Here is a 27,833-nt window from a genome sequence, read left to right as displayed (position 1 = left end):
TGGAGGCCCTTCCGCCCTCCATGTTGTGCCGACCCGTATAATCCTTAAAAAAACGTACTAAACCCACACTACCCCATAACCCTCCATTTTTCTTTCATCCATGTGCCTGTCCAAGAGGCTCTTAAATACCCCTAATGTTTTAGCCTCCACTACCATCCCTGGCAAGTCATTCCAGGCACTCACAACCATGTGTGTAAAAAACTTACCCCTGATGTCTCCCCTAAACTTCCCTCCCTTAATTTTGTACATATGCCCTCTGGTGTTTGCTATTGGTGGCCTGGGAAACAGGTACTGACTATCCACCCTATCTATGCCTCTCATAATCTTGTAGAAATCTATCAAGTCCCCTCTCATTTTTCTACGCTCCAAAGAGAAAAGTCCCAGCTCTGCTAACCTTGCTTCATGTGACTTGTTCTCCAAACCAGGCAACATCCTGGTAAATCTCCTCTGCACCCTCTCCATACCTTCCACATCCTTCCTATAATGAGGTGACCAGAATTGAACACAATACTCCAAGTGCGGTCTCACCAGAGATTTGTAGAGTCGCAACATGACCTCTCTACTCTTGAACTCAGTCCCCCTGTTAATGAAGCCTAGCATCTCATAGGCCTTCTTAACTACCCTATCAACCTGTGCAGCGACCTTGAGGGATGTATGGATTTGAACCTCAAGGTCCCTTTGTTCATATACACTTTTAAGTAACTGACCGTTAATCCTATACTCAGTCTTCTGGTTTGTCCTTCCAAAATGCATAACCTCACACTTGTCCAGATTGAACTCCATCTGCCGTTTTTCTGCCCAACTCTGCAGCCTGTCTATATCCTCTTGTAACCTTCGACCACCTACAGCTCCATCCACAACTCCTTCAATCTTCGTGTCATCCGCAAACTTACTCACCCATCCTTCCACCTCTACATCCAGGTCATTTATAAAAATCACAAAAAGCAGGGGTCCCAGGACAGATCCCTGTGGCACTCCACTAGTCACTGACCTCCAGGAAGAATACTTTCCTTCCATAACTACCCTCTGCTTTCTTCCTTTAAGCCAATTTTTTTACCCAAACAGCCAAGGTTCCACTTATCCCATGCCTCATGACTTTCTGGATGAGTCTCTCATGAGGGACCTTGTCAGATGCTTTGCTAAAGTCCATGTAGACCACATCTACTGCCCTACCCTCATCAATTTCTTTTGTTACCTCTTCAAAAAACTCAATCAGGCTCATGAAGCATGATCTTCCCTTCACAAAGCCATGTTGACTATCCATGAGTAGACTGTACTTCTCCAAATGCTCGTAGATCCTATCCTTAAGAATCCTTTCCAGTAGTTTGCAGACCACCGACGTAAGACTCACCAGTCTATAGTTTCCAGGTTTCTCCCTATTACCTTTTTTAAACAAGGGAACTACATTTGCCATTCTCCAGTCCTCCGGCACTTCCCCTGCAGCCAAAGAGGATTCAAAGATCATAGCTAATGCTCCTGCGATCTCTTCTCTTTCTCTCAATTCCCACAACAACCTGGCGTATATCATATTCCACCCTGGGGATTTATCAATCTTAATGTTTTTAAGAAGATCCAGCACCTCTTTTTCCTTAATCTCCACATTGTCCAGCACATAGGCCTGCTCTACTTCGACCTCATCCTGATCAAGATCCTTTTCACTTGTGAATACTGAGGCAAAGTATTCATTTAGGACCTCCCCAACCTCCTCTGCTTCCAGGCACATGTTGCCCTCTTTATCCTTTAGCGGTCCCACCTTCGTTCTCGTCATCCTCCTATTTTTCATATACGCATAGAATGCCTTGGAGTTCTCCTTAATCCTACATGCCAAGGCCTTCTCATGCCTCCTTCGAGCTCTCCTAAGTCCTTTCTTTAGCTCCTTCCTGGCTACCCTATATTTCTCATAAGCCCCTCCTACTTCCTGCTTCTTATATCTAACATATGCTTCCCTTTTCCTCTTGACGAGTTGCCTCACATGTTTCATCAGCCACAGTTCCCTTTTCCTATCATTTTTTCCTTGCCTCAGTGGGACAAACCTATCCTGAACCCAGCCCAAGTGGTCCCTAAACTTCTCCCACATTACTTCTGTCTCAAGTGGTCCCTAATCTTCTCCCACATTACTTCTGTATTTTCCTTGAAGATGTGTTGGATACTACAAAGGCTAGCACCCAAATTTCTGTAGCTTCTTTCGATCCTGTGCAGTAAACCCCCTTCTGCAATACCAGAGAGTGATGCAGCCTGTCATAATGCTCTCCATGGCACATCTGTTGAAGTTTTCAAGTAGTTTAGGTGACAAACCAAATGTCTTCAAACTTCTAACGAAATTAGCCACTGCTTTCCCTTCTTTATAGCTGCATCAATATGTTGGGAGCAGGCTAGATACTCAGAGATCTTGACACCCAGGACTTGAAATTACTCACTCTCTCCACTTCTGATCCTTCTATGAGAATTGGTTCATGTTCCCCCATCCTATCCTTTCTGAAATCCGCAATAAGCTCTTTGGTCTTCCTGACATTCAGTGCTAGGTTGTTGCTGCAACACCACTCAACTAGATGGTATATCTTGCTCCTGTACACCCTCCCGTCATCATCCGAGATTTTGCCAGAAATGGTTATCATCAGCAAATTTATAGATGGTATTTGAGCTACAGTACCCAAACAGTCATGGGTATAGAGGGAGAAGAGTAGTGGGCTAAGCACATATCCCTGAGGTATGCCAGTGTTGATTGCCAGTGAGGACGAGATACTATTACCAATCCACAAAGATCATGGTCTTCCAGTTAGGAAGCTGAGGATCCAATTGCAGAGGGAGGTACAGAGGCTCAGGTTCTGTAGCTCATCGATCGGGACTGCAGGCATGATGGTGTTAAACACTAAGTGATAGTCAATGAATGGCATCCTGACATCCTGACTATTGCCCAGGTGATCTAAGGCCATGTAAAGAGCCGTTTAGATTATGATAGGCAGAATGCAGTAGGACCAGGGCCTTGTGAGGTAGGAGTTGATTCTAGCCATGATGAACCTCTCAAAGCATTTCATCACAATAGACGTGAGGGCTACTGGACGATAGTCATCACAATGGATTTGAGTTTCATGTACATGACTTAAGATTTATTTTTCCCCCTAAAGAACATTATGGAATTAGATGGCTTTGTGCAACAGTTCAGTAAAATTCATTTGATGGTATTAGCTTTTAACTTCAAGATTTATTTAATTAACTGTATTTAAATATCCCAGCTGCCCTGGTAGGATTTGAGTTCATGCCTCAGGAATATTAGTTCAACAACTGTGCAATTACCAAGGACTGCCAACAAAACATAGAACATAGAACAATACAGACCCTTCAGCCCATAATGTTGTGCTAACCTTTTAACCTGCTCCAAGATCAATCTAACCCTTCCCTTCCACATAGCCCTCCATTTTTCTGAGATTCTCTTAAATGTTTCTAATCTATCTGCTTTTATTTTCATCCACAATAGTGTCTTCCGTGCACTTTACACACACTGTATGAAAGAAGTACCTTTGATATTCCTCCTCTACCTTCCTCCAATCATTGCCTTCTACTAGCTCTGGTATGATCTCTCCTCCAGCTGGCTTGTCTATATATTGTGTCAGAAGCCCTTTCTAGACATACTTAACAAAGTTGGTGCCATCTTGATTCAAGATTCAAGATTGCTTTATGCCATTCTTCAGTACACTACCGTAAAGGAGAATGAAATGGTTGTTTCTCTGTATACGATGCAACATAATAAAAACATAATAAGCATAAAGAACACAATTTTAAAAATTAAAAATGCACAGTGAATACCAATATAAAAACAATGTTATAAAACACAATGTACAAGTAGCTGTTATATACAGTATATACATAAAGTAACACAAGGTGATGTGTATTATTGGTGATGAGGTGGATTAATAGGTGGAAATTTTGATCAGCCTGAAGGCTTGGGGAAAAAATAACTGTTTTTGAGTCTAGTGGTCCAGGTGCAGCCTCTTCCCTGATGGGAGTGGAACAAACAGTTCCATAAGCAGGGTGTGTGGGGTCCTTCATGATATTGCTAGCCTTTTTCCAGCATCTTTTTGTATATATGTCCTTGATGGTAGTAGGCAGGTGCTGATAGATAGATAGATAGATAGATAGATAGATAGATAGATAGATAGATAGATAGATAGATAGATAGATAGATAGATACTTTATTCATCCCCATGGGGAAATTCAACATTTTTTCCAATGTCCCATACACTTATTGTAGCAAAACTAATTACATACAATACTTAACTCAGTAAAAATATGATATGCATCTAAAATCACCCTCTCAAAAGGCATTAATAATAGCTTTTAAAAAGTTCTTAAGTAGTTTACTTAAATACATTGAGTCCTAACCCCGGCACTTTAACATATCTTACTCCTGGCGGTTGAATTGTAAAGCCGAATGGCATTGGGGAGTATTGATCTCTTCATCCTGTCTGAGGAGCATTGCATCGATAGCAACCTGTCGCTGAAACTGCCCTCTGCTACGATGATGTGTTGGATAGGTTTAACTACTCATTGTAGACATGCACTGAGATGTGAGAGGTACAGGTTTTCCTGAAGTCAATAACCATCTCCTTTGTCTTGTTGATAGTGAACAAGAGGTTATTTGCTTGTCAGCAGGCTCTAAGATCTTCCACCTCCTCTCTGTAGGTCATCTCATCATTATTGGTTATGTGCCCCTCCATGTCATTTTTGAAATATCTAAACCCTGGAACATCTAACAGCTATTCTGCCCTTGTGAAGGAGGAGGTAAAATGAAAGAGAACGGGGAGGGAGCAGTCAATATTGATGTGCTTGTACCTTTGATAACTGTGTGTAGTAGTTGCTATAAATTTTGATACCTGTGGTATCAGTCATTTCTGGTATTTAGATGGAGGCTGCTTCGATAAGGTATGTTTTTTTACTGTCTTCCGTTTTTTCAAAGCAGTCCCTTAGAATTAAGAATTCTTTACCTCTGTTTGACTTTGTGCTCTGAGGTGACTGATTAGGCCAAAGTGGAAACTACGGACTCTTTTGCAGATGGAGCTGCAGATGCGTGATTAGTCTGATTGGTGGCTAGTTTGTGAGATAACTTGTTTTTTTCTGCAAACACACAGGCCTTGAGGTCTCAGTGTTTAAGGGTAATTCAGCACAGCAACAGGCCCTCCAACCCAAATCATCTATGTCAAAATAGGTGCCCACCCATGCCAATCCCAGCTGCCCATGTTTGATCTCTATTCTAAACTGTTCCTATCCATGTACTTATCCAAATGTCACTTGAATGCTGTCAGCTCTTTCTATATATATTATATCCTCTGAATGAAGAAGTTGACCCTCTTACATTAAACCAGGAGTTCCCAACTTTTTTATGTCATGGACCCCTGCCATTAAACAAGGGGTCAGTGAGCTTCGGGTTGTGAACACCTGCCTTAAGCCTATGCCTCCTAGACTTTGATTTTCTTTCCCTTGAAAAAAAAACTGTAGGCATGCACCAACTCTACGCTTTATTTTCATCTATAAGGTCACCCCTCACTCTCCAGTGTTCCAAGCAATAAATCTCCAGCCTGTCCAGCCTCCCCCTTTAACTCAGATCCTGACAACATTTTCTCAAATCTTTTTATTCTTTCCAGAATGACATGTGACCTAAGATGATGCTTCTCCACTTAGAGCAGTCATGGCCAAGGGCCCTCAGGAATCAGTAGAGCTGCTGTCCTTTATTGAATAGGTTTTGAGCGCGACTTTGAATCTTTCTGTGAAAGAACTCAATATGCAATGACTACTGTGAGAGTCCATTTTTAGCCACATCAACAATGTTGTCTGCTCAACAGAGGCAAAGAATACAAGCTCAAAAACATCAAACACTCCTCATATCTTTCATTCTTGTAAACCTCTGGTCCATCTCTAATGCCAGCACGTTCTTTCTTTGATATAGAGCCCAAGACAGCTCACAACACTGCAAGTGTGGTCTGATCAAAGTCTTATAAAGCCTCAGTATTAAATCTTTTCTTCATCATTCTTGTTCTCTTGAAATGAATTCTAACATTGCATTTGCCTTCTTTGCTAACAAGTCAATCTTGAAGTTAACTTTTAAGAAATTCTGCACAAGGACTTTACTGGGTATTTTTTATAGGCCACCCAATAGTAACAGGAATATCAAGGAGTAGATAGGGAAACAGATCCTGGAAAGGTGTAATAATAACAGAGTTGTCGTGATGGGAGATTTTAATTTCCCAAATATCGATTGGCATCTCACTAGAGCAAGGGGTTTAGATGGGGTGGAGTTTGTTAGTTGTGTTCAGGAAGGTCTTTTGACACAATGTGTAGATAAGCCTAGAAGAGGAGAGGCTGTACTTGATTTGGTATTGGGAAATGAACCTGGTCAGGTGTCAGATCTCTCAGTGGGAGAGCACTTTGGAGATAGTGATCGTAATTCTATCTCCTTTACAATAGCATTGGAGACAGATAGGAACAGACAAGTTAGAAAAGCGCTTAATTGGAATAAGGGGAATTATGAGGCTATCAGGCAGGAAATTGGAAGCTTAAATTGGAAACAGATGTTCTCAGGGAAAAGTTTGGAAGAAATGTAGCAAATGTTCAGTGGATATTTGTGTGGAATTCTGCATAGGTACGTTCCAATGAGACAGGGAAGTTGTGGTAGGGTACAGGAACTGTGGTGTACAAAAAATAAATCTAGTCAAGAAGAAAAGAAAAGCTTACAAAAGGTTCAGAGAGCTAGGTAATGTTAGAGATCTAGAAGATTATAAGGCTAATAGGAAGGAGCTTAAGAAGGAAATTAGGAGAGCCAGAAAGGGCCATGAGAAGGCCTTGGCAGGCAGGATTAAGGAAAACACCAAGGTATTCTACAAGTATGTGAAGAGCAAGAGGATAGGATGTGAAAGAATAGGACCTATCAAGTGTGACAGTGGGAAAGTGTGTATGGAACTGGAGGAAACAGCAGAGGTACTTAATGAATATTTTGCTTCAGTTTTCACAATGGAAAAGGATCTTGGTGATTGTAGTGATGACTTGCAGCAGACTGAAAAGCTTGAGCATGTAGATATTAAGAAAGAGGATGTGCTGGAGCTTTTGGAAATCATCAAGTTGGGTAAGTCGCCGGGACTAGATGAAATGTACCCCAGGATACTGTGGGAGGTGAGGGAGGAGATTGCTGAGCCTCTGGCGATGATCTTTGCATCATCAATGGGGATGGGAGAGGTTCCGGAGGATTGGATGTTTGCAGATGTTGTTCCTTTATTCAAGAAAGGGAGTAGAGATAGCCCAGGAAATTATAGACCTGTAAATCTTACCTCAGTGGTTGATAATTTGATGGAGAAGATCCTGAGAGGCAGGATTAATGAACATTTGGAGAGGTATAATATGATTAGGAATAGTCAGCATGGCTTTGTCAAGGGCAGGTCGTGCCTTACGAGCCTGAATGACTTTTTTGAGGATGTGACCAAACAGATTGATGAAGGAAGAGCAGTAGATGTAGTGTATATGAATTTCAGCAAGGCATTTGATAAGGTACCCAATACAAGTGTAAGGGGTTTCTTCTTTATGTTACTGCGTATGCTAATCAAAATGGCTTCTTTGTTATGTTAAAAGTAAAAATGCTTCTTTGTTATGTTAACTGGTGAGAGAGTGCTTTCTCCTGCAGCTTGTTTGGGTTATAATTATTGATAACGAGAATTGTATTAATTTGTTAACCAGTTGGGATAGATGTTATTCTTTCTTGTGGATCTGTAAGCTAGTGTTGTGTGGACTTTTGGGGAGTCGGAGGGGAGATCGAGAGGAAGACAGACAGTGCTCTGGTCGATCACTTCGGGTGGTCCCGAGCTACGAGTCGGGGGGTCGGAGCGGATCGCAGGGGAAGAAGGAAGGTCCCAAGCTCCAACTGTGTGTGCACGAAGAAACTGAACTTTGATAAGTCTGGCGCCTTTTTTTGTTTCCATTCATTCCTTTTTGTATTGTATCTTTATTAATTTCATGGTCCAATTAAGATTTATAAAGTGTAATTTGTAAAATGTACATTGTGTGCTGGCTGATGATTGATGTTTGAGGCCATATCAGGTGGCATTGCATAGCAAACGACACGACCGTGAGACAAGGTTGGGCGGGGGACCGGGTCTCTCCTAGATGCATACGAGCTGATATAGCTGAGCGTTACACAAGGTTTATTGAAAAACTAAGGAGGCATAGGATCCAAGGGGACATTGTTTTGTGGATCCAGAACTGGCTTCTCCTCAGAAGGCAGAGAATGGCTGTAGACGGGTCATATTCTGCGTGGAAGTAGGTGACCAGTGGCGTGCCTCAGGGATCTGTTCTGGAACGGAACCCCTACTCTTCATGATTTCTATAAATGACCTGGATGACGAAGTGGAGGGATGAGTTATTAAGTTTGCTGATGAAGGGGATGGTGAATAGGCAAGAAAGAGGAGAGAAGAAAGCAGCAGGAATATATATTTAAAAATCCTTGTTCCTTATTAGTGAGGAAAATTAGTGGCAAACCAAATTTACCAGACTGCATCTTAATTGTAGTATGCTATTGTATGATAATACTCACATGAACTTCTATATAACCTGATAAATAATGTATTTACAATGAAGTTCTGTGGCTTCTTCCTGGAAGAAATTATTTTGCCTTTTAGAGGAAGAATTCAAACAATGCTTAACTACTGTACTCTGTTGGGTTATATACATTTCTTCGAAGCCTGTTCAGATTGCAAGTCTCCTACAGTGTGGTTGATGGTGTTCATTTACAATCTGATTGCATCAGCAATTGGCTAGGTCTTTGAAATGTTAAATATTTGCATTCTTACAGAGTCACAGTGGTGTCAAGCTATTGCTTCTTAGGGTTAGACTATTGATATACAAATTAAAGTCAGGAGCAAACACAAAGCTCATCATGACTGCAATTCACATTCTTCAACGGGAAATTAAAATTGATCCATAATTTTAAAAAAGAAAAAAATCTGCCAATGCCAGAAATGTAGTTAGCAACAAAGAATTTCCTGCATTTACATCAATTTCACTAAAGTTGGAGAATGTAATATTAAGTTCTTAAGTACTTGCAAAAAGAATGGAGAATTGGAATAAAGAAGTACCTATAAATAGAATAAACAGTATCTTAAATTCAGGCTTTGTCATCATATTTAAAACAAAATTTTGTGACAGCGGATGCAATCCAGAAGAGATTCACCCGTCTAATTCCTGGGATTACAGGATTATCCTATCACGAACCAGATTAAACCAAAAGAAACCAGTTCTATCTTTGGAGTTAGAAGAAAGAAGGATTAATCTTATATACTTATATATAGACCTCTGAACGGTAGCCAGGATGAAGGATACAAATTACAGCAGGAGATAGAAAATGATTGTCAAATGGGCAATAATACCATAATCATGGGGATTTCAAAAGGTAGGTAGGTTAGAAAAATTAGGTTGGTGCTGGATCCCAATGGAGGGAATTTGTAGAGTGCATATGAGAAGGCCTTTTAGAGCAGTGTGTGGTTGAGCCCACTAGGGGAAAGACTGTTCTGGATTGCATGTTGCGTAATGTAACGAAGAAACATGAAGCAATCTTCATAGAGGGATCAGAAGTGGGGAGAGTGAGCAGTTTCAAATTTCTGGGTGTCAATATCTCTGAGGACCTAATCTGGTCCCCACATATTGATGCAGCTATAAAGAAAGCAAGACAGCAGCTATATTTCATTAGGAGTTTTAGAACCTAAAGCACTCAAAACTTCTACAGTTGTACCATGAAGGACATTCTGACTGGCTGCATCACCATCTGGCATGGGAAGGACTACTGTACAGAATTGAAGTAAGCTGCAGAAAGTGATTATTAGTCAATTCTATCATGGGTACTAACCTCCATAGTATCCAAGATGTTTTCAAGGAGCGGTTCCTCAGAAAGGCAGCGTTCATCATTAAGGACCCCGCTAACCATGACATGCCCTCTTCTCACTTTTACTATCAGGAAGGAGGTACAGAAGCATGAAGACACACACAGTTATTCAGGAACAGCTTCTTCCCCTCTGCCATCCGATTTCTAGATGGACATTGAACCCATAACACTACCTCACTACTTTTTATTATTTCTGTTTTTGCACTAATTATTTTAATTTAACTATTTAATATACATGCATACTTGCTGCAATTCATTTTTTCCTATATTTAACATGTATTGCATTGTATTGCTGCTCCAGTGTTAACAAATTTCATGACATATGCTGGTGATATTAAACCTGATTCTGATAAGGGAGCTTAAGGCAAAGAAACTTTTAGAAGAAAGTGATCTTAATATAACAGTCTTCACCTTGCAACTTGAGAGGGAGAAGCTAGAGTCAGATGTATCAGTATTACAGTGGACTAAAGGGTACTGAGAGACGAGTTGGCCAAAGTTGATTGGCAGTCGATGTTACCAAGGATGATGGCTGAACAGAAATGGCTGGAGTTTTGGGGAAAATTCAGAAGTTGTGGAATAGATACATCCCAAAGAAGAAGCAGCAGAACTATTTTCAAGATAGGATGATGTAATTGTGGCTGAGAAAGTAAGTTAAAAAAAAAACAAAAGCAAAACAAAGGGCATGAAGTACAGACAAAAATATAGAGGGAAATTAGAGGAATAGGAAGAGGAGTTAAAAAACAACAGAAGGCAAATATGAAGGTTAAGCTAGCCAATAATATCAAAGTGCATATCAAAAGTTTTTTTTTCAGATTTAAAGCCTCTCTTTCAGTAAAAGAGAGGTAAGAATAGATATCAGACTGCTGGAAAATGACACTGTGGAAGAAATAATAGGAGACAAGGAAATGCTGGATGAACTAAGTATTTTGCATCTGGCTTCACTGTGGAAAACACTAGCAGTATACCAGAAGCTCAAGAGAGTCAGGGGGCAGAAGTGAGTGCAGTTGTTATTACTAGGGAGAAAGTGCTTGGGAAACTAAAAGGTCTAAAAGTAGATAAATCACCTGGACCAGATAGACTATACCCTAGGTTTCTGAAAGTGGTGGCTGTGGAGACTGTAGAGTTATTGGTAATGATTGTTCAAGGATCACTAGATGCTGGCATGGTTCCAAGTACTGGAAAATTGCAAATGTCACTTTACTCTTCAAGCAGGGAGTGAGGTAAAGGAAAGGAAATTATAGGCTAGTGGATCGGAAGATGTTGGAATTGATTGTTAAGGATGAGGTCTTAGAGGACTTGGAGGCACATGATTAAAAAAGGCCAAAGTCTTTTTTAATCTTTGATGACAAATCTGTTGGAGTTCTTTGAGGAAGTAACATGTGGGATTGACAAATGAGAAATAATGTTTGTTTTGTACTTGGATTTTAAGAAGGCCTTTGGCAAGGTTCCGCACATGAGGCTGCTTAACAAGCTATGAGCCCATGGTATTACAGGAAAGATACTAGCATGGTTTGGCTGATTAGTAGGAGACAAAGAGTGGGGAGCAAGCTATTGGTGACTAATGGTGTTCTGGAGATTGGTGTGGGGATCCATTCTTTTCACCTTGCATGTCAATAATTTGGATGACGAAATTGATAGCTTTGTGGCCAAGTTTGTGGACGATGCAAAGATAGGTGGAGGGCAGGTCATGTTTGTTGAGACATGAGTAAAATCACCAGAGAGACACTGTAGCTAGTGGATATAGAATTGTTTATTTAGAAAAAACAAGCAACAGCCATCACATTGAGATGTTCTTGGAGGAAGAGACCTGCTTGACCCAATATTTATATGCTAAAGATCAAAGTAACAGCTGACAATTCTACAGTTATAATGTATCAATAATGCTTCCTATGAATTACATTCTCCCCCATTTTTTGAATGTTCACTTTATGACACCTTGCTGTTATGAAAGACCTACATTAGTTACCTGTTTTCGCTAACAGGTGTTTTCACTGTTACGAGAAAAGGCAGCGCATGAGAAAGGCAGCACATGAAAAAAGGCAGCGTGCAAAAAAAGGCAGTGCGTGCCCTGAGCAGCCAAGCTCCTCCCCCGGAATTGCATTCTAGCCGGCATTGCTTAAACACGTGCCTGTGAGCGTCTGTGCTTTATGTCGATTTATTTTGTGCATCCGTTAGCAAGATGAGTTCTAAGGTATCGGAAAAGCCTAAGAAAGCTTGTAAAGGTGTTACACTTAGCGTAAAACTAGACATAATTAAGCATTTCAATCATGGTGAACGAAGTAAGGACAAAGTGAGTTTGGCTTGTGGAAGCTGACGAAGATGATGTTGAAGAGGTTTTGGCATCCCAAGACCAAGAGCTGATAGATGAAGAGCTGATGCAATCAGAAGAGGAAAGGATAACAATCCAAACCGAACACAGTAGCGAATGGACCGAAAGTGAAGTCGTCCAGGAACTGAACGTGAAGCAATTGTGTGAGATTTTTGCTGTGATTGACAACACTGCAATGATTGCAGAAAAGTATGACTTTAATTTTGAAAGGGTACGTAGGTTTAGGGCATACTTGCAGGATGGTTTGAGTGCTTACAAAGAACTGTATAATAGAAAAATGCGTGAGGCTAAGCAACACCTCATCCACCGTCTGGGTAGCCTCCAGCCTGGTGGTATGAACATTGAATTCTCCAATTTCCGGTAATTCCCTCCCCCTCCCTCCTCCCAGGTCCCTCTCTGCCTCTCTCCCCTTTCAACTTTCTGCTCCTTTACCTCTACAGTTCTTTCATGCTTATCCCCTCCCCCCTTTATCCTTCCTCTGATTGGTTCTCCACCTGGCGCCTCTAGCCCTTCCCCCTCCCCTATCTCTATTACTGGGCTTCGGTCCTCTCTTCCCCCCCCATTCCTGATGAAGTGTCTCGGCCCGAAACATTAGCTACTCTTTTCTCTCGGATGCTGCCTGACCTGCTGAGTTCTTCCAGTGCTGTGTACGTATTCTCTGTCATTTTTCAAGCCTTCCACATCAGCCACAGCAGACGATGAACCTCGACCTTCGACATCAAGGCAGGCTGACATAGAAGACCTGCCTGCCCTGATGGGAACAGACGACGGTGAGATGACAGCCCAGTCTCCTCTACCTCCCACCACCCCAACCACCAACGACTCAGCCTAACACACTATCATCAGTGTGCTCGCTGTCTTCCCAATTCCGGTAAGTGATGCTACACTGTACATACATTATTTCTACTTTAGGCTGTGTATTTTTATATGTTATTTGGTACAATTTGGCAGCTTCATAGCTTAAAGGTTACTGGAGAGAGTGTTTCTGTCAAGAGCGCTTGTGTGAGATTTTCGCTACGGTGGACAGTGCTGCAATGATTGAAGTATTTCTACTTTATATAGGCTGTTTATTTATCAAATCATTCCTGCTTTCACTATGTTACTGTTAATTTAGGTTTTATGTGTTATTTGGCATGATTTGGTAGGTTATTTTTTGGGTCTGCGAACGCTCACAAATTTTTCCCATATAAATAAATAGTAATTGCTTCTTCACTTTACGACATTCCGGCTTACGAACTGCTTCTACCTTCGGATGGCGAGGGAAACCTGTAGTTTTGAAACACCTTCTTCACATCCACACTCCAGCCACCCAAAATGAATGTTAATCTGCAGTAGGCTGCATTCATGCATATGCAGTCAACTGAGGTCTAAGGCTATGCCCACACCAGACCGAATAACTCTGTAACCAAAGCTTTTTCTCTTCGTTTTGACCCTCTGTCCACGCTGAAACAGCGTTTTCCTCTCCTGAAAAACGGAGATTTTCAGAAACACTCTCCAGAGTGAATAAATCTGAGAACGCTTAATATCTGGTGTCGTATGTCCAGGGTAACCGGCTATTTTAAAAACCGCTGTCATGACGTGCCAGAACAAATGTTGGTGGCAGCACAGCATTTCATTGTTTTCTTGAATGCAGTCTCCAACACCATAACAATATCTGACAATAGAAGCATAACAGCCTAATGTAACATTGCATGGAAATACAAGATAACACTGATGAAGACATGTTTTATACATTTATCAAGGTGCTTTATTAATGTATTGCTTGTGCAAATATTCAATAGATGCAATTGTCACTTTTACCCAGTAACTCGGTTTATTGCACGTTAAATGCAGCAAAATAATACACAAAGATATGGCAAAAGTAAAGGCAAACAAATGAGGTAACAGCAAATTTCACTTTTGCCCAGTAACAATCCTTATTGCATTTAGTTGTAGCTGTTGTTCCTTTCATCGGTGAAGAGACTATGGCTGTAGGAAATGTTTCTGGACAAATTCTGGAAAAGTCTTTCGTTTGGCAATTTCTTTTTAAGTTTTTCTAGTCTGTAACTGGACAACCACGCACCAAGTATACCGTTTCCTCTTTGTTTGTTTTCTGCGTGTCCTGCGCATGCCCAGTAGGAGGGGATTCACCCAAATATCCATTTTAATGTGGACAGAGGTATTTTTAAAAACGCCTAGTGTGGATGCCTGTCATTTTTACGTGGAACCGGCGATTTCAAAATTATCCGGTCTAGTGTGGACATAGCCTAAGTGCAGTGTTTCATTGTTTGCAATTGACCCCAAACTGCAGCTCAAGGAAGCCCATTGTTCTGAGATGTATTTTAAATTTAATCTGCAATCCACATTCAAATCTGAAGAATGTCTGCTATTGAAATTAATATTTGCTATACATCCTAACTCCAGAATATGCCTTACCAGTGTTGAGGAATCAGGTAGGCTGCAGAAGGACTTAGATAGATTAGGAGAATGGGAAAAGAAGTGACAGATGGAATATAGTATCAGGAAGTGTATGGTCAGACACTTTGGTAGAAGGAACTGAAGCTTTGACTATTTTCTAAATGGGCAGAGAAATTCTAAAATCTGAGGTGTAAAGAGACTTGGGAATCCTTGTGCAGGATTCCCTAAAGGTTAATTTACAGGTTGAGTCAGTGGTGAGGAAGGCAAGTGCAGTGTTTTCATTCATTTTGAGAGGACTAGAATATATACGCAAGGATATAATGCTGAGGCTTTATAAGGTACAGATGAGGCCCCACTTGGAGTATTGTGAGCAGTTTTGGGCCCCATATCTAAGAAAGGATGTGCTGACTTGGAGAGGGTTCAGAGGAGGTTCACAAGAATGATTCTGGGAATGAGGAGTGTTTGATAGTTCAGGGCCAGTACATGCTGGAATTTAGATGAATATTGGGGTGGGGGGGGGGATTCTTATTAAAACTGTAATGTTGAAAGGCCTAGATAGTGTGGATATTAAGAGGATGTTTCCTATGGTGGGGGAGTCTAGAACCAAAGGGCACGGCCTCAGAATTGAAAGACGTTGATTTAGAACAGAGTCAAGGAGGAATTTCTTTAGCCAGAGGGTGGTGAATCTGTGGAATTTGTTGCCACAGGCGGCTGTCAGACCAGGTCATGGGGTGTATTTAAGGCAAGACAGAGGTTGATAGATTCTTGATGAGTCAGATTTTGAAGGGTTACAAGGAGAAGGCATGAGAATGGGGTCGATAGGGAAAATGGATCAGCCATGATGAGATGGCAGAGCAGACTTAATGGGCCAAATGACCTAATTCCACTCCTATTCTCATGCTCTTATTGAAATATACAAAATTGGGAGGGAATTTGACAACAGAGATGTTGAGCAGCTCTACTAGTGGAAGATTCTTGAATGAAGGTTCATAGTTACAAGATTGGAGGTGGTTAATTAGCACTTAGATGCCATAGGAGGTTATTGTTCAGGTGGTGAAGATGAGATCTTTGTGAATATTTAAAGGGGAAGTGGATATTTCTTTGAAAGACCAAGGATTTGAAGGGCATTTGGAACTGACATAGAAGCCGCAATGCGTACTAGGGCAGATGAGTCATGAATGTTTAAACAGTGGACACACTTTACAGACTAAATGACCAACTGCATAGATAAGATAGAGGGTCACAGGCTTGCATCCAGGGTAGAGGGTTTAGGTTTAGGGTGACAGGGAACCTGGGAGATTAATTTTTCCACAGAGGATGGTGGATATATGAAATGAGTTACCAGAGGAAGTGGTAGAGGTGGGTAAAATCACAATGTTTAAAAGACTTCTGGAAGAATTCTTGGATAAGAAAGGTTTAGATGTATATTGGGCCAATTGCATACAAATGGAATTGCCTCAAGAAGGGACATTGGTCAGTATGGATGAGATGGACCACAAAAGATGTATCCATGCAGTATAACTACATGGCTCCAGTCAGTTTAGATTGGAAACAACATCTCCTTCAAAATCTCCATCGGCACAAATGCACCACATGGGTGTGTACTTAACTCCCCCGCTCTTCTCACTTTATACTTATGACTGTGTGGCTAAGCACAGCTCCAGTGCCATATTTAAGTTTGCTGATAATATCACTGATGTTGGCCAAATCAAAGGTGGTGATGAATCAACATATAGGAGGGAGATGGAAAATTTAACTGAGTGGTTGCATTGCAAGAACTTCTCACTCAATATCAGCATGACCAAGGAGCTGACTTAAGGAGGAGGAAAGTGGAGATCAACGAACCAGCACTCATTGGGGAATCAGAGGTGGAGAGTGTCACCAACTTTAAATTCCTTGGTGTTACCATTTCAGAGGATCTGTCTTGGGCCCAGCATGTAAGTTACGAAGAAAGCACAGCAGCATCTCTGCTTCCTTAGAAGTTTGCGAAGATTTGACCTGACATCTAAAGCTTTGACAAACTTCTATAGATGTGTGATGGAGAGTACATTGACTATATTTAATCATCTAGCCTACAGGTGCTCCACTCAACAATAACATAATCTCTGTTTGGTTTCTCCAATGTAAGAGTACTTCTCAATGGGGTCGCAAAATCCTGGATCAAGAAGCACAGAGTTACAAGTGAAGGGGAAGGAGATGTGAAATGAGCCAAATGCATTAGACAGAGGTCTGATCATTTGGCTGTCTGCTTGCCAGTTCTTGTTGTACTTATCTTTGTTCCAGTTCAGAAACTTGCTGATTCAATGGTGCCAACACTCCTTCCCCCACCAATGATAACAGAACTGATTGCAATTCCACTGTACATTTATGAGGAAAGCTGGGCCATCACAAGTTGAGATCTCCTGGCTATAGTTCTAGTGGGTGGCTTGTTCTTGCAGAACTGTCTAAATAAAACCCTAGCAATGAATGGGCTCTCTGGCTTGGAGAGATTTGCAGGTGGGGTGAAAGCTGTGAGGGAATAGGCAAGAGGTGGGGAAATATCATTATTATTAAATTACATTCAGATATTAAAATAAGTGAATATGTTGGAATTTTGCCAACACTCATTTCTGAGCTCTGGCACAGGATTGGGTCAGCAGAGGAGAAGATTCAAGGATCATCTCAAAGCATTTTTAAAAATAATTGCAACATCCCAATCGACTCATGGGACTCTAAAATAAAGACAGAAAATGGCTAGAAATACTTAGCATGTCGGGCCACGACTGTGGAACAAAGCTAACATTTCTAGTTGAAGATCCTTCATCAGAACTGACTCCCTATACCATGAAACATCAAAGTGGGTAAGGAAAATTTGAGACAGTGCTGAGTATCTCAGATCCATAACTGGGGGTCCAAGGAGCCCTGCATAAATAACAGAATGAACATAGCACATTATAACCTATCCAGCTACCCTCCTAAACAACCATCTCCTGCACCAATTATGGATGAGTCTCCAGGTTCCATACTGGCCCCATATTAGTCTCATCAGAAGAAAACTCTGGATGGGTGTATAATTAAGTGTATTTCCTTAGAAAAGCCTGTCAAAAATAAAAAAAAACAACATTCCTGGCATGATTGGTAGAACTCCCTTGTACCTTTTCCATGGCCTTTACATCTTTAGAAAGCTAAGATATTATAAATGGTTCAAAATTAAATTATTACATACATAATTGTTTTCTGATTTTTTTAAAAAATGCACTTATCCTGTTTGATTACAGAGGAAAAAAGAACTTTAAGAAAAAGATGCTTTTTTCAGATCACATCCGCAATTGGTATTAGCTCAACATGTCTCTGCTGTGAACAAACTGAATAGATGTAACATGGTCGTGCATCCCTAATATGATTTTACCAAAAATAACATTAATTGCACTTAAAAGGCAATTAGTTTTGTGTAGATGACTAATGAGTCAACTAGTTATTCAGATCATTTGCTTCAAGGAGGAGCTCCTTGATAAGTCTCGTTATATAACAACTATTACAATATTTATTTGATTTATTTCTCATCATAACTGCAGCCATGCCATGCCCTACAGCTGAACAACAGATGACTGCATTCAGAAAGTGAGCAACCATCCTCAAGCTGAATGATCTGATTTATATATTTCAACTTCAATAGAAAGTGGCACAGGCATAACCCTAAGATGCCAGGAAGCAGATTGACTATCCTCAGTGAATGCTGGAACACACACTGAAAAGCTCAGGGGGCAAGAGAAGAAAGCAGCATGAGAGAAAAAAAAAATGAAAGTTTACATAAAAAGACGTTCAATTTTAAAACATGGCTTATTGGTGGTTACAATATCTGTCAGCTCCTCTGGGGTCACTGGTTTGTGATAAACAAACCTGGGCTCAATCCCATTGTCACGGTTATATTTCACATATGCTAAGATTCACCTGACTGTTTATCAAGTTGCACTTCGGACATCAGAAGGGCAGTTTCCTGTGGTGCACAACACAACACAGAACCAATTTTTCATATTTGTAGCACAAATGGCTAGTCTGACTTACAATTATCAACCCCCAATAATAATCAAGTTTTCTCTACTTGATCTGTCCAGTATTTACTTTTACTTCAGATTTCCAACTACCGGTATTCTGTAGTCTGCATTAAGTACAGTAAGTTTGCTTTCTTTCTCTTGCCCTCCTCGTCTCCCTCTCCTTAGTCTCCAGAATGCTCAACTGTGATTAATAAGTATTGATTTCCCTCTCTTCGAAAGCAATTACATCATCTGGACATTGATAGTTTCAACTATTCTTTGCTCCTTGGTTCTCTCCAGCTCTTCCCTCTCTGCAAATTAAAACATAATGGTTTTTTTCTCACTTTTCCAGTTCTGATAAAATATCATCAACTTAAATGTCAGTTGTGTGTCGCTCTACAGATGCTGCCTGATGTGGCGAGAATCCTCAGCATCTCTTCTTTTTAAAAATGTATCTCTTTTTCCCCGATGTTGTGTATGTGGCTGTTTACACAACAACATCATTAATAAAAACGCTAGAGACTGGAGCTAAGTTAACAGGGCTTTTAACTTACGGAACCCGAACTGAGCACATATATACAGATCAATATGCGCCCAATAGTGCATGCTCAATAACGTGTTACGACGACATAAAATAGTCCCATATTATACAGTAGGCTATATGGTACACTCCTCCCCTTTTATTTAAAAAGTGTATCAACTTTTTTTTTACGTTAAACAAATACTGTATGCATGCCCTTAATATACAAACTTCCACCCTCTGTTTAATTAGTATCTTAATAATATGAAATTATAACAAAGGAACGTAATAATAATAATAATGATTATAACTCAAGTCTTTTGGGGATGGGGGTCTTCTCTGCCCCTGAGTAACGTCTGTTAATAAACTTGTTTATTTTAATACAGATTTCCATATAATAGTCATGGAAAGTTGACCTCTGAGCATAGGGAGTTTCCATGCTCCGTTTCAAAGGTGACTTGCCAACAACAAAAGAAGTGGTTGGTGACTTGCTGTCTCTACTAGTTATTCAAAAGTCAGGGCAATCCAGTGACTCACAGAAAGATCAGAATTTTACCAGTAATCTTTCACCATTTGGTGCAGCAGTTGATGGAAATCCTGTTGTTCGTTCCATTGTTCTTAAACTGCTGTTAAAGTAGAGTTCTGCTGATATTAAAGATTACCTGCAGTGCTATCCGCCTGGCTCAAGAGGGAGAATTCCTTCAGATGCACATTCAGCACAAGTGTGAAAATACAACAATAGAAACCTTACAGTTTGTTGCCAGAATTCATCTGTTTTGATGCTGTTTCCCAACTTCTTTGTGAAAAACAAGACACAGTGGCTGAGGATTCAAAATATGTACGTGCAAAAGAAACTTTCCCCGCAAAGGATTAAGTGTATGACTCTCAATGGGGGATAAAATTGGTTTAAGATTTACCTTGTGCGAAAGTTGTTCTGCTTGAATGGAATTGATTTTGTCCTCTTTTAAGATTACCTTCTGCACCAGCAACCTGGTTTTCATTTATTTCACCACTCTCAGCAATTTCTCCCTGAGGCTGGTCGCTATATTGTGGGCGGCAACCACAGTGACGACGAACAAAGTAAGGTGGGTAATGCTGTCTTCTGTAAGGATGTTGCTGATTTTGATCATCTTGGTTTTCTCCATCTGTTATTGACTCTGCTCCATCTCCTTTCTCTCCACCTTTAATGTTCCGTTGGTAATCACGTGGTGGACCTCGGTGGCAAGGGTTGCAGCGACGATAACGATTTCTGTCCGCGCCATATCGGCTTCCTTGGACTGGAACTCCTCCGGGACCAGTTACATTTGCCGTTTCTGCATCCTTTTCGCCTTCCACTACGTCGAACTCCTCAGTTTCACCGTCTCCAACACTGCGGAGGTATTTTGGTGGGTCATTCTCTTTTATAGTAGTCTGATGTACAAACACATCTTCCTTTGTATCATTCCTGTTGATGAATCCATATCCATTTCGTATGTTGAACCACTTTACTGTTCCAAGAGCCTTCGTTGCAATGACTTTCTTCTCCCCGGGGGGTTTCGGTTTGTCTGGCTGTTGCTGCTGATGCTGTTCGGATTGCTGCTCCATCTCGGCCTCACTTACAGTGTTGACAGGCTGTGTGAGGTGGTTGCTGCTCCATCTCGGCCTCGCTCCTGGTGTTGACAGGCTGTGTGAGGTGGTTGCTGCTCCATCTCGGCCTCGCTCCTGGTGTTGACAGGCTGTGTGAGGTGGTTGCTGCTCCATCTCGGCCTCACTCACGGTGTTGACAGGCTGCGTGAGGTGGTTGCTGCTCCATCTCGGCCTCACTCACGGTGTTGACAGGCTGCGTGAGGTGGTTGCTGCTCCATCTCGGCCTCGCTCACAGTGTGGACAGGCTGCGTGAGGTGGTTGCTGCTCCGTCTCGGCCTCACTCACGGCGTTGACAGGCTGCGTGAGGTGGTTGCTGCTCCGTCTCGGCCTCACTCACGGTGTTGACAGGCTGCGTGAGGTGGTTGCTGCTCCGTCTCGGCCTCACTCACGGTGTTGACAGGCTGCGTGAGGTGGTTGCTGCTCCATCTCGGCCTCGCTCACGGCGTTGACAGGCTGCGTGAGGTGGTTGCTGCTCTGCCTCGGCCTCACTCATGGTGTTGACAGGCTGCATGAGGTGACTGTAGTTCAGGCCGGTCTGAGGTGGGGGCTCCTGCGCTCTCTCCGCTTCTTTCTTCTCTCTAATATAATTCCTTTCCTCTTGTATGCCTCCAGTTGCAGAAAAAGCTCTGCATTCCGTATTCCTTCCTTGTATTGTTGATCTAGATTCTTCATCTTTTTCTGATACTCCTGCACAGTGCCTTCCTGTAACTGCTGTAGCTGTCTTTTGAGAGATGTCAATTTTTCCTGGTACATCTGCTCTTTTACTTCCAGGTAATCTTCATCATCCTACTTATTGGCAATATCTGTCTCCCTTGCATCCTCTGTATCTTCATCCGAGTCGCAGCCACAGATACTGTGTTCGTCCTCAACGTCAACACTGTCTAGCTCCTCCTCGTTGTTGTAATAGTGGACAATGGGTGAGAGGAGAGCTGCGGACATCTTCCCCGCTGAGCTGCCCTCCTTTGTTAATACATCTTGTGCCTTGATGGTGTGCCAATCCAACTGGATTTTCCTGAACCATTCACGTCCCAGCAATGGTGGTCCTCCATTTTTCAGTAAAGTTTCATTTTACCTCCGTGGGCCACTGTCACTTTAATTTTGCCTTTGGGACGCACTTCCTGCCCTGTGTAAGTCTTTAGCAGCAGTTTAGTTCGTTTCAGAGGCATGTATTCGCGTAGAGATCACTGTTAAAGCTGAGCCTGTGTCCAACTCCATTTTGTGTCTCACGCCTGGTACTTGAGTGATCCTTATTATTCTTTGATCATCTGTCTCTTTCACGCTGTGAAGTTGCAGACAAGCCAATTCACTTTCGTCTGAGTCATTTTCATCAGAACCGCTTTCTTCAGAACTTCCTTCTTTCATTTTCCGCACATTGTTGTATTTTTCTTCCTGAGGATTCTTGTTTCTCTGTATTTTTCCCTTTTCCTGCTGTTTACTAGCTTTGCATACTCTGCCAGCATGGCCCTGCTTGCCACAGTTCCTGCATTCCTTGTCTTTAAAGCAAGAGTCCTCAGGGTCATGTGACATGTTCCCACAACGGGAACATTTCTTTCCTTCATTTCTGCTCAGTGACATTTTATTTGTGGCATATTCCAGAGATTTTTGTTGTATCTTGGAAACACCTCGTGCGGCTATTTCTAATGATACTGAGATGTTTAGCGCTTTCTCAAATGTAAGGTCTTTTTCACACAGGAGCTTCTTCTGTGTGGTTTCACCGTGTATGCCACACACTAACCTGTCCCTCGATGCATCTAATAGACCAGCTCCAAATTGACAATTCAGCACAATATTCAGAAATGCTTTCATCTTTGCTCCGATTCCATTTATGGAATTTAAATCTTTCAGCATTGACCAGTAGTTTGGGGTTTAAATGCTGTTGGAGAGTGTCTACGATTTGCTTGAACATTTTGTCAGCTGGCTTTTCAGGGGTTAACAAGCTCCATAGCAGCCTGTACGTTTTTGCGCCCATTACACTAAGTAAGACGCTGGCTTTCTTTTCTTCATTAACATCATTAGCAACACAATATAATTCTATTCTGTCAATATAAATTGCCCAATCTTCAATGCCACTATCAAATGCCATAATGGTTCCAATTAACGCCATCCTTGTTATGTCAATTTAGCCTTGGCCCCTTGTTAATTTAGCCCTGGTCCCTTGTTTTCTTTTTGACCCACGTGACTTTTTTTTTTGCTAGCATCGCGAATGTCGCTCCTTTTTTTCTCCCTTCTGGGGCAGGCAGACCGTCAGCCCGAGGTCAGCGTCGGCTGGTCTCGCCTGGACGAGCCTCGGCTCTGACTGTGTCTTTCAGTCCCCCGCGTAACACAGCATTTTGATATGGTGCAGGCTCATTAACCTCGTTGTAAATTTGTTGTGTATGTGGCCGTTTACACAACAATATCATTAATAAAAATGCTAGAGACTGGAGTTACATTGACAGGGCTTTTTACTTATGGAACCTGAACTGAACACATATATACAGATCAATACGCAACCAACAGCACATGCTCAGTAATGTGTTACTATGATAAAAATAGTCCCATATTATACAGTAGGCTATATGCTACACCCACATTTATTAGGGGTCTCATTCCAGTAGCAGGATGAATTTTCCAGGACAGAAGGATATGTGTCTTGGTGATCTGGGAAGTAAACACACTGCTTTGTGTTCAACTACTGGTGGGACCATTTTTTGATTCTCACATTTATCATTATTCGTCAAGAATTCTTCCCTTTGAAGTTAGGGCTATATTTGTTATCAAAGTACTGTATTTTATGGATCTGACTTCTAAGGCCCACACCAGTTTTGCTTCAATGTGTTGCAAACTTCCTAGGGATGGGGAGATTGAACCAACAAATATTTAGGCCTCTATCAGATCCCAATTGCAAACTATTGATTTACACCACTGGGTCCATGCCGTCTTTCAAGATGAATTAATTGATTTATTCAGAACGTTGAAATTATTAATGCCCAAATTCATCTGCCATACATTATTTATGAAGTGAAGAGATTATTTATGTGGGGTAAGGTGTGGGAGTGGCTGTCTTAAATACGAGCTTCATGAATGGAGGCGAGAGCTGGTCGCATGACTGCCTGACTTCCCTGATGAGGCCAACAAGGGTAGCTGGTGAGCTGCACTGTTGAAGAGTTTGACAGGGATCGAGATTTGACAAGTGTGGTTGTGATTCCATGGTAAATTCACCAAATGCAGAGTCCTAGTTTTAGGTACAAGATGAAAACCTATAAAGATCCCAGCAAAAACACTGTTTCTGATGTCATGGCAGCCAAGTAATATCTAGGTGTAGGGCAGGTAAAGCAAAAGGTTTGAACAGTATCACGTTACATAATAAACCAAGAGTAATAGAGTTAAAAGTCAACAACATTGACATCTGTACCAATTGTTTCCTTAACTGCTGTAAGAAATTGGTAGAAATAACAAGTCATATGTTGGATTCAAGTAGCAGTTCAGTGGATCTTTATAGCTAAGTTGCTTAGAAAAATATATGTTCCTCCAGGGATATTTATTCAGTCAGTTATTTCTAACTCACTGTTTGGTTGTTGGTCTTGTTGTTTGCACCAGCAGCTAGCCAAGTTGAATACAGGTGCTCGTGAAGATTCTTTTTTTTTGTTTAGCTAGTAGCTGTGCTCGAATGATTTCAAATGTAAACTAGATATCAAAAGCAAAAGAACCCCAATCAAAGTCCGAAAGGTTCCATTCACAATCTTCAATCAGAATAGAAAAATTATTTTGTAATTGCTCAAGGTAGATAATCACCACAGATACTTATCAGATAACAATTGGGGCTTTTCCTTGTTTTAACCATTTGCCAATTTTCTCATTTCAGTTACTTGTGTTAGAAATACGGTAGGAAACCTTCTGTAGAGAGAAAGTTCTGTGTTACAGTCTCCAAATTATTCCAAGCCTTATTACAATAGAGTAATTAAGATTTAAAATAGTTGCTTATTTTAAGACAACTTAAATGGTACACATAGAATAGTTGCTGCATTCGTTCTTCATCTCAATCTAATTATGACTAAATTGATCGCTAATTTTAGCTTGAAGCACAGGAAATGACAAATTAACATCTATTTGTCTGCATATATTATCGTCTTCTAATCACAGACTGCATTGTCACCCCAAAATCTTCCTTTGACTCTTTTTGCAGTTTTGATCCATGCACCACCCGAAAAGGAGTCAGCCATGGCTAAACAATCAGCCTCCATGCATACATCAATAACATTTTACCCCCTTGATTGCCATTCCTGATCTCAGCACCATGCTCTCAAGCTGCCTATTTGAATTCAAGACATGACTGCTTTATAGTATTCTTCAGTTGCACATCTAATTACCAAAGCCATTATTCTTGATTCCTGGCATTGGCATCTTTGACAGAAACAACATATCTCTCTCTCTCTTTGGCTGCTCCCTTGTGTTGGATCAGATCTCATGAAGCTATGGCCATCTGTTTGATCAGAGCTGGGTTTTGAAAATGCATTCTGTATATCACCAGGGACGATTATGTTAACCAGTGCAGCACTGAGGTAGAAGCAGAGACAGGAATTCTATCAATGAAAAAGTGTCAGGTAAAATGCAAAATGGGTTGCGAGTAATTTCATTCTCAAAATTATTCCAACTCTCCCATCCTTCATCATTAATATCCCAAATTTGGAAAGACTTTAAAATATTCCAACTTGTTTGTCCTAGTTGCCTGTTCTTGATTCCATTGATCTGCATTGACACTCTGCATGTCTGTAGATTAAACGTTAGTCCTTATTATCCAATGCCTCTGACTCGAATCTCTGCATTTCATATCAATATATATTACCACCCACAATCTTGGCTCTGTATCCCCTTCATACTATTGCACATCCACTGGAACACCCTCCTCTGTACCCATGTGCTACCCTGGCCCTCATACAAAATCTTCCATGGCCTATTAAAGCCTTCCAATTCACAATGTTTTTTGGTTGCCAGGGACATCTCTCATTAGGCCTTGGCCTCAGTCTTTTGCCATTGCATTTCTCACCAAGAATACTGCCAGTAGTGCATACTGTGATTACCCTAGAACTCTCGTCTGTTGCACTGAACTCAGATACCTCAAATTCAGAAAACCTTGGTAGACTAAACACAGCTGTAATTTTTAGAGATATAACACAGCTGCACTGGCCTGAGCAATTCCTTATTGTCTGTATTGATTTAAATGAAAGCAGATCTCTGTGAAACCTGTTTCAGCATTGTCCTTATTTGATCCCTGACCATGTTGGAACTAGTCATAGAGCATTTTTAGAACTGGAGCCTGAGGCCTTATGACAGTAATGTGAGCATTCATGAGTGATGTTTTCACTGTGACTAAGTCTTGTGCCTATATATGCTCCACTGCACATGCCACAAAAATTGGCATGTGCTCTATGATAGATTGCACTCCAGACAACTGTTTACTCACCATTGCACAAATTAGGTTGGTAGACTCTATGCCAGACCTCACAGTGTATTATGCATTGACACAAGTGAATTATTACACTATCAGTTCTGCTTAAATAGCATTTGCAAGCTGTACCAGTGAGCTCTGAATTCATTTGGGCTTCAACAAAAACAGGAACAGCACTAGGTATCTACACTGTGTACTTCACAAGCATTTTTGAAAGTTTATTTCCCTCCATAGGTACTGACTGAGCTGCTGAGCCCCTCCAGCATTTTGTGTGTGTTGCTTTGGGCTTTCAGCATCTACAGAGTCTCTTGTGATGATGGCTTTTCCCATTCCAAGAAATATGAAATTGAAATCCTTCTCTCAGTAAGTGGCATCCAATATTAACTCCACTCTTCAACAATGTACCATGTCCTTTGTTTATCTAGCATGACTTCTAAACTCACTCAGAAGTCAAGGTTGAGGAGTACATTTCTTCCCCAATTTGTCAAAGTTTTCCCAAGTCCTGATCCACAAACCTCACAATCTGTGAATTCTACCAGCAAGGACATTGCAACTACAAGTTCCATTCCAAGCAACATTCCATCCTGACTTGGAAATGCATTGGTGTTCCCTTCTCATTGGTGGATAAGAACCTACCTATGTTTTAATATGTGGTCAACAAAGCCTTCTTAGAGTCAAATACAGTAGATTTGTACAAAATTGTATGAGGCATTTATTCATTTATTTGTTGTGCATTTGTTTATTATTTCTACCCCTTGATGTTATAATACTACTTCACCTTTAAGAGCTGTTTTCCTGAATCTGCTTTCTTCTCCTTGCTGACCATATACACTCACCTTACATTAACAAAATTACCAACATTGGGAACCTATTTCTATTAAAGGGCCTGATCAAGTCTTGGAAAAAGCAACCTCACTACACACCCACCCATTCCCATTTAACCATGATTAAATATATCAGTTGGCCATCTGCTCCTTCAAGATTTCTGAAACATCACTTCTTCAGATCTCCAATGGTGGCAGCCTTCCCCATTTTTCTCAGCCCAAGCTTTGCTTTTTGAATTGTCGATGACCCTGGCCTTCTGATTTGTTTCCCTCTCCCACCCCACCACCTAATAGCCCACCTCTCACTTGCAGCTTGAATCAGGTGGACATTTCAGCCTCTAAATACAAAGGGCCCCACAAAGCCAATGATCCAGTAATACCCAGGAATGGAATAGTGCATCTTAGTAGCTTTTCATCTGTTCTGATCTCACTGTGTGGTGTACCTTATGTATTTAATATTTCAGTAATATTTGAGTAATCTTGTATATATATTGTTGGATTAAGAATTCTTGTTTGCTTGAATAATTCATAACAGGCTATATGTATAAATACATGAAATGCATACAGTATCACACTATCTCTTGATATGTGTGCGCCTTGCTTAAAGTAAAACACAAAGCTGGACTCACATTTCGGACTCCCGTGTCTCCCTTTGAAATAGCTTAATATTTTGAAGTTACAAAACATAACATTGGTAATGAGGTATTTTAAAAATGAAGCCAAAATGGTTATTGACCTGTTGAAGCACAGTGAGATGTACAAACTGTGGTGAACTACATA

At 41.1% G+C, this 27,833-nt stretch overlaps 1 protein-coding gene across 1 annotated transcript in view; it reads right to left on the bottom strand.

Moving 5' to 3' along the window:
* LOC140737544 (Y-box-binding protein 1-like) overlaps nucleotides 1–21,740 on the bottom strand; it is a 37,756-nt gene extending 16,016 nt beyond the window's left edge. Inside the window, exons 1-3 of the mRNA XM_073063991.1 lie at nucleotides 21,592–21,740; nucleotides 20,093–20,769; nucleotides 18,903–18,966 (exon numbers count right to left, since the gene is read on the bottom strand). Coding sequence (XP_072920092.1) covers nucleotides 18,903–18,966; nucleotides 20,093–20,769; nucleotides 21,592–21,740 — 890 coding nt within the window. The remainder of the gene's footprint in view (nucleotides 1–18,902; nucleotides 18,967–20,092; nucleotides 20,770–21,591) is intronic.
* Nucleotides 21,741–27,833: the final 6,093 nt, after the last annotated feature.

Source organism: Hemitrygon akajei, chromosome 13 (genome assembly GCF_048418815.1).
Source record: "Hemitrygon akajei chromosome 13, sHemAka1.3, whole genome shotgun sequence".
Classification (NCBI taxonomy): Eukaryota; Metazoa; Chordata; class Chondrichthyes; order Myliobatiformes; family Dasyatidae; genus Hemitrygon; species Hemitrygon akajei.
Note: the sequence above shows the minus strand (reverse complement) of the source record. Positions and strands in the feature narration are given on the sequence as shown.